Raw genomic sequence first — 7,675 nt, forward strand, 5'->3', positions numbered from 1 at the left:
CGGGGGGAGGGCGGAGGGGGAATGTCTCTCCAGTCTGCAGGGACAGTGTCTCTGCAGTGTCCTGGTGGGAGAGGGGTCATTCTGAGTGTCCATCCTCAACCACCAGGAGCCTTGCGCCAACCTTTAGAAGTATGTGGCCAGGTCCCACTATCCCCACTGCATGGATGGGAAAACAGTCTTGGGGCTTACTCAGGGTCACACAGGCAGAAGGGGCAGAACTGACACTTGAACCTGCACCTCTGATCAAATCACCCTGCTTCCAACATCCTCCAGCACTGGAGGGCAGAAAGGAGGCTGCATACAGAACAGAAACAAGCCCTGCTGACATCCAAGGCACGCCACAGTCCTGGGGGCCTGAGTCTTGTGGAGGGGTTAGTTGCTAATGCCTCAGGCCTGGGCTGAGTCAGAGCTGGGCATCAAATGTCCTCTGGCCTATAGGACCAAACCTCTACCCTCCTGTGAAAGAGACCACCCTCACTCTAACACAGAACAGGATTAGGAGACCACACCAGGAACTCACACCCTCACTCCCAACCCCAGAACTATCCTCCCAGGCCCTCGCTTTTATCTGTAACCTGTTTTGGTTGTCCCCACCAGTGTCCAAGCCAGGCAGAAGATTCTGTTTTGTGGCTGAGGTATCTACTTTTTGGATTCATTCTTCTTCAGCTGATTTGGGCTGTGAGCATGGTTACTTCTTCTAAAAGTGCCAGACTTCAGTATGATATTAAAGAGTTCACCTAACATCTTCATGGGTTTAAGTCAACTCTTTCCCTGTTACGTTTATTCCTCTTCTGGATTATGGACTAGAGGGCAAAATGAAGCCTCATAGGCTTGTAAGTCAAATATAAGAATGAGAAAACCGAAGGCCAGCTCTTTTTGGGCACACCTCCATTCTTGTGGCCTTCCTATTACCCCACCTTCTCTTCCGCTCAGTAAACGTGCTGAGCGCAGGGCACCTGGTGAGGGCCAACAGGGGTCCTTGCAGCTGGTGTGGGTACTCAGGAGCACCTAGGTTCAGCACTGTTATCAGAGAGGTGGGCAGGGCCTTGCAGACAAAGTGATTGGTTGCGGGCTCCATCTGGGAAAGACTTGCATGCTTTGGTGTGCGCGCTTCCTTCTAGAGCTTCTCCCCAGCATGGATTTTCTGATGCCGAATGAGGTGTGAGCTCCCCCTGAAGGACTTGCCACATTTGTTACACTCATAGGGTTTCTCTCTGGTGTGGGTTTTATAATGCTCGATAAGGGCTGACCTGTGCCGGAAGGCTTTGCCGCACTCGTTGCATGCATAGGGTTTCTTCCCGGTGTGGATTCTCTGGTGCTGAATCAGTGCAGAGCTGTGGCAGAAGGCCTTCCCGCACTGGCCACACTCATAGGGCTTCTCCCCGGTGTGGATCCGCTGGTGCTCAATGAGGGAGGAGCTCTGGCTGAAGGCCTTCCCACACTTATGGCATTTGTATGGTTTCTCGCCGGTGTGGGTCTTCCGATGTTCGATGAGGTTAGAGCTCTGGCTNCTGAGCTGAGCAACTCTGGGTGGGTTGAGGCCATTTGGTTTTCACCTTGGCTATGTATGGTGCCTGAGCCATTTGTCGCCTTTGAGACGCCATGGCAACTGGGTGGGGCTACAGCAGAACATCCAGAACTGTTCTTCCCCACACCGGGCAGATATGACACTAAGTCACCACACCTGTGGTAAGTCATTTCCCCGCCTGTAACAGGGGTGGCCAGAAGTCACCTTTCCTTGAGCCTTTGCAGTTGTTGAGTGTGCTCTCCCCCCACCACGGGAGGGGGTTAGGGAAGAAATGGGAATGTTGAGGGGAGATGGGCCTGGGACAGACAGGTGATAGGGGTTGGGGGGTACAAGATCAGGGTCCACCCTCTCTTCAAATGACTGTGGGTTCACGCTGGGAGAGTGGGATGGATCTGTGATCCCTAATTCTTTGCTACATCTGGTAGAATTTTCTAAAAAGTAAAGCACAATGTAATGTTCTAAGTTATGTTGACAGAACTTTGGCAGTAAGAACAGAAAATTAAATATTTCAAAATACTAATAGTGTAATCATCATCTACATCCTCAGTTTGCCCCACAAGTTTGTATTCCTTAGTCCTTTGAGCTCCATAAGGCTATCAGGTGGCATCATTCCTCTGCATTACAGCCAAGACACTGAAGCCAGAGGCTGTGACTTGAAGAGTGGGTTTGGGACAGAGCCTGGAACTGATGAAGGCAGGGAAGATCAGGTGTGCCCAATGGCACACCTCTAATCTACCCAGAAATGATACTGCACACCTGGTTAATAACTCATAGAGCTGGAGGGAAGGGAATGAGCATGGCCTTTGGGGGTTAAATGAGTTAATATATATTAAAATATTAAGACGAAAATAAATTATGCCTTACTCTAAATAATGTTAGTGATAGAACTTCTTACACAACAAGAAAGAGAATTACAGAAAGAATCAGAAAACAAAATCCAACAATTTGGTGTTTATAAGTTACAGATATACGCGTATAGCAAAATATATACACAAATTTCAAAAATTAAATGCTAAGCTAAATAAACTGTCATGCAAATGCAAATTTAGGAAAAGCAAGGGGCTTCAATTATGATATTTGGAAAAGAGAAGTTTAAGCTAGAAGCATTAAAAGAGGCAAAGAAGGCACTAAAAGGCACAGATTTTCAATATATCACTATTAAATATATACACCCCAAATATGGTACTTATTGACAATTTATACCCTGCCTATTTCCCAAAAAGGAGATAATTGCATGACTAACATAGCAACAACACACATAAAAGAGGAACAGAAATTAAAAGGAAACAGAAATAAAGAAAAAAAAAACCACACAAAATCAGACTGCAATTAGATCAGGTAAATGAGTGTTCTTAATTATTTGGGGGGTCACAGAGCCCTTCCAAAATGCAGGTAATTCTACAGACACCCCTCCCAGAACGGTTCATTCATGCACATATCCACACGGCTTTGTTCAGTCCCAAGGGGTTCACGACCTTTAAAACCCCTGCATGCTCAGATTCCTAGGCAGGGCATAAACCCCAGGTTCAGATCTCTGAAGTAAATAAAATTTAGAGAAAGTATGGATTTGAATAAAATAATTTAAAACTGAGTTAACAAATAGAACTGATGGGGGTAAAAACACATTTCTTGAGAATACATAAATGCTTTATAAACATTGATAATTATATTCAGGTCCAAAAAAGTTCTATAGACGCTTAGAAATGTTGACACCACAATACCATAAGAAATAACAGCTATGACCTAAGCATTCATCATTTGAAAATATTAAAAAATAATAATAATACTAACACTTGGGCGAAAAGGAAAATCCTAATAAGAAAAAAAATACCACATATCAAACTTATGGAGTGCAGAAAAAGCTCTAACTATAAGAAGAAATCATAGACCAAAGTACCCACATTTACTAGAAATATTAAAATATGATTAACTAATAATTAATCTTAGAAATATGAAGTACTAAGCAAAAAAAAGGGAAGGAAGAAACCAGCGGGATACATATACTTTGACACAATTCAATTAGTAAACAAAATCAAGAGTTGATTTACAACACTCAACATCTGCCATGAGGAAAAAAAGTTAAGACAACAAACAACTAAATTCAAGGACAATTAAACTATTTCAAGGATGATCTCTTATAACATTATACTGAGAACCTAAATAAAATGAAAGGAATTTAAATACATAATAAAACAGTGAAAGAAATTGAACAGAAGGAACTAGGTTCTGCTCACACTTCCAAAAAAGAAAAGTACCTGTTCTTTTAACATGGTTACGTCAACCCTTCAGAAAGGGAGTCTTAATCCCGTTACATAAATTGTCAAAAGGAATAAAAGAGATGGGGGTTGGGGAAAAGAGAAAGTGCATATTCCAAAATGTGAGAACAGCATGAAATGATTTGTGAGTGGAGAGGGCATCTGGATAGGGGCTGGCATAAATTCCATGTGGTTGTAGAGAGGGCAAACCAGATTGGTTGAAATGGGGTTTATGTGCAGAAACCCCCCACAGGTTGGTTTTAAGGAGATTGGTGACATGTGCAAAGTGATGCTTTAAAAAAAAATCAACTTGGCTGGGGTATGCAGAAGTATGTGGAGGGAGATATGGTAGGAAACAGACAACCGCCTGGCCAGGGCTGAGAAAGAACTGGGGGGGTTGCCAAAGAGGTAGATCTTGGAGGGGACTTGCTGCCCCACCCATACTGAGCAGGGGTCTCAGTATTCTCTCCACTCCTGGTAAATGACTGAAGACCCTTGGTGCAGGGTGCCTGTCAATAACGCCTGGGTGCCACCTGGTCAGGCCAAGTCCAGCTGGTGGTGCAGTAGGCTCTGTTTAAACGTTTCACATACTCATGGCAAAGAGAGGAGCTGGCCAGAGGTGATCCCAGCCCACCAGACCTGTCGTTTTAAAATCTCTGGCTACCAAGTCCCACTTACTCAGTAAAACTTATGGCTTTCCCATTTTTATTCATCGAAACTACACATAACTGCCAAGCTGAGTTTCTGATTAGCTGAAATAACCAGCATTACCACCATGGGTTCATGGGATTCCAGCCATAAACTTCTGGAAAGCTTCAAAATAGCTCAGACTGCCTCCTCCTGCGCTTGTTCTGAGGAGCCTGGGGGAAAGCCAATACTAAAGATCCCCGTGGCCACACGAAGGCTTGAGGGCTTGGGACAAACACTTACCAATGGGCCAGACAGGTCACTGTCAGAGCCCATTCCTGGGGGACTAAGAAAGAGTAGCCATCTTTAAGCTCTGCTCAATCAGGACGAGCAGGCCTGACATTTGGGAGATGCTGGGGCTGTATGGGTGTCCAGCACAGGGCTCACAGCCTGGTTATGTGCTGGGATATTATAACCACCTGGGGAGCTTTAAAGACACACCACTGAGCCTTACCTCTGGGCATGCCTACTGAAGTGGTCTGCATGGAATGTGGGCTTGTTACTTTTTAAACAATCCCCAGGGGAATACCAGTTGGCAGGGGAATACCAGTTGGCAGAGAGGGGGNACAGTCTCCCTGGGGTACCTCCCGGGAAACTGGCCAGGACACGAGGAGTCTGGTCACCGATCAGTCCCTCTGCCCTCTTCTCCTTGCCCTTCCTCAGTGCATGGCAGTGACCACTACGTCCCTCCTTCCTGGTCAGAGCTGGCCATGGCTGGTGACTTCCAGATAGCCCTCCCTTTCTGTTCCTGGTCCTCACCTCCTGGAAAGCCCTGCTCTCTCCATGCCCAGCATAGTTTCTGCCCACCCTTGCCCCATCCCTGTCACTCCCTCAGGCTGTCCCAAAGTGATCTACAGATTTAACACAACCTCCATCAAAATCCCAAGGGCCTTTTCCATTATAGAAATGGAAAAGCTGATCCTCAAATTCATATGGAAATGCAAGAACCCACTAATAGCCAAAACTATCTTGAAAAAAAGAACAAAGTTGGAGGACTTACACTTCCCCATTTCAAAACTAACTAAAAGCTACAGTAACCAAAACAGGGTGGCACTGGAATAAGGATAGACAAATGGATCAATGCAATAGAATTGAGTCCAGACATAAAACCATACATCTATGGTCAATTGGTTTTTTTAAAAAGCCTTATTTTTTTAGAGTAGTTTTAGGCTCACAGCAAAATTGAGAGGAAGGTGTAGAGATCACCCATGTCCCACTGCCCCCATCCATACATGCACAGTCTTCTTTATTATCAATCTCTCTCACCAGAGTGATACATTAATTACAATTGATGGACCTACAGTGACACAACATCACCCAAAGTCCATGGTTTACAATAGGGTTCACTCTTAGTGTTGTGCATTCAGTGGTTTGGAGTCAGCCTAAGGAGCTGGGGGTGCTAATCCAGTAAGAAGAGATCCAGGCCTGGGAGAGATTTCTCTCCTGTCTTGGGGCCATCTTGGCAGAAAGTTTTGGGGTACTTCCAGGGCCCTAAACTCCAGGTTCAGGTGGAGGCCACAGGGTGTAGATGAGCTATGCGTATTCAGGTGTCAGCTCAGTGTAAAGGACAATCACCTTACTTGTTTTCTGAGTTTTTAAAAAAATACAGTTTTTCATCTTGGTCTTTAGTTTAAAATAATAACAGCTCACTCTAAATAATGTAGGAAGTACAGGAAAACAAACAGGAGAAAAAAATGCACTCCTCATACTCACCTAGAAGAGCCACTGCTAATATTTTGATGTATTTCTATTTTAATTGTAAACTGTACAACCATAAAAAGCACACACTCTCTTTATCCTCTTATTCTTCACTAACCAAAGGGCTGGCCCTCACCCTAAGCTTGGCCATCTTCTGTGGTTCAACTGCACCTAACACTCAGAATACAGCACAGGGCTGGAGAAGGGAATGGTGGGGTGCCTGCATGGCCTTAGAACAGCTAACCCTGGAAGAGAACTACCCCTCTTTGGCCTGTGCTCTTTCCGGGAGGGTATCCCGGAAGGATATTCTTCCTGCCAGAGGAAGGCATGTTCAGGGACCCAGGAAACTCAACGTGGCTAGGGCATGAAGGCCCTGGCAGGAGGGCAAGTGTCAGATCAGGAAGGGCCTGTGGGCTGGCTTCGACACAGGTTTACATAGAAACCAATGCAGGTGTTTGAGGAAGAGAGTGACCCCATCAGACTGCAGATTAGAACAATCACTCTGGCTGCCGAGGGGAGAAAGACTGGAGGGAAAGTCAGGCCGAGGTGGGAAGACAGGAAGGAGTCTGTGCAGAAGGCCCACTGCGTCCCAGGTGGGAGCAATCAGACAAGGAGGTTGCATCACATGATATTAAGGGCAGGACTTGGAGGGACCTGTGAATGAGAAGGTAGAGGAGGAGGTGGTGTCAGATTACTGGCTTTGAGATCAGCCTGACTAGAGAAAAAACAGGCGATAGAAAGAGGGCTGAGCATTGTTGATACTCAGAATGGACTGGAGAAAGTCACTTATTCACTCAAGTGCTGGTGGAGGGCCTACTCTGCAGCCCAGCAGGGGACGTGGTAGTCAGTGAAACCTGAAGGTCCCACCCCTGCAGGGCTCAGTCAGGTAGAAAGAAAGATGGCAGAAAGCGAGGCCCACATGGCAATTCCAGGATGGGCTGCCAATGGGAGGGAGAGGGTTCTGGCCTTAGGATAAGACTCCCAAGTATAAGACTCAGATAAAGCCCCACCAGCCTCCAGGAGGGGAATTGTGTCCCCTTTCTGCCCAGGACAGCGCCACTCCCTTTTCCTGGAAATAAGGTGACCTGAGGATTAAGGAAGGTACACATTACTGCATGGCTGCTTGTGACCCCCTCTTTCACTTCTGGGGTCCCTGGAGCTGGAAGACCAAAGTGAAACCCAGAGGGGAGAAACAGAGGTGCTTCCGGTTATCTCTAGGAGTAAGAACTAATCTGGCTGAGGGTAGTGGCCTAGTGAAGCGGGGATTGAAAGCCAACAAGACACTTCTGGGTTTGGAGAGCTCTAAGGGCCTTTCAAGTATTTGCAGGCCGTCAGCAGATGGCGCTCTAGACCTCAAAGGGCGATGATGCCCCAGCAAGAAGGCGCTGCTGCGTGGGGACCTTGATGGCTACCCGCAAGGGCAGCCGGAGTGAGGCGGCAAATGTTGGAGCGTCTCCAGCACGCGCTCCCACCAGCATTCCGATGGCCCGTGCTGCAGGAGGAATGG

The 7,675-nt window shown here is 46.5% G+C and overlaps 1 protein-coding gene across 1 annotated transcript in view; it reads right to left on the bottom strand.

Annotated features, from left to right (window-relative positions):
- Positions 1-6: 6 nt before the first annotated feature.
- Positions 7-7,675, bottom strand: part of ZNF70 (zinc finger protein 70) — an 18,657-nt gene continuing 10,988 nt past the window's right edge. Inside the window, exon 4 of the mRNA XM_019665397.1 lies at positions 7-1,458. Within this exon, the coding sequence (XP_019520942.1) occupies positions 1,118-1,458 (341 nt within the window). The 3' untranslated portion in view covers positions 7-1,117. The remainder of the gene's footprint in view (positions 1,459-7,675) is intronic.

Source organism: Hipposideros armiger, unplaced genomic scaffold, assembly GCF_001890085.2.
Source record: "Hipposideros armiger isolate ML-2016 unplaced genomic scaffold, ASM189008v1 scaffold_443, whole genome shotgun sequence".
Taxonomy (NCBI): Eukaryota; Metazoa; Chordata; class Mammalia; order Chiroptera; family Hipposideridae; genus Hipposideros; species Hipposideros armiger.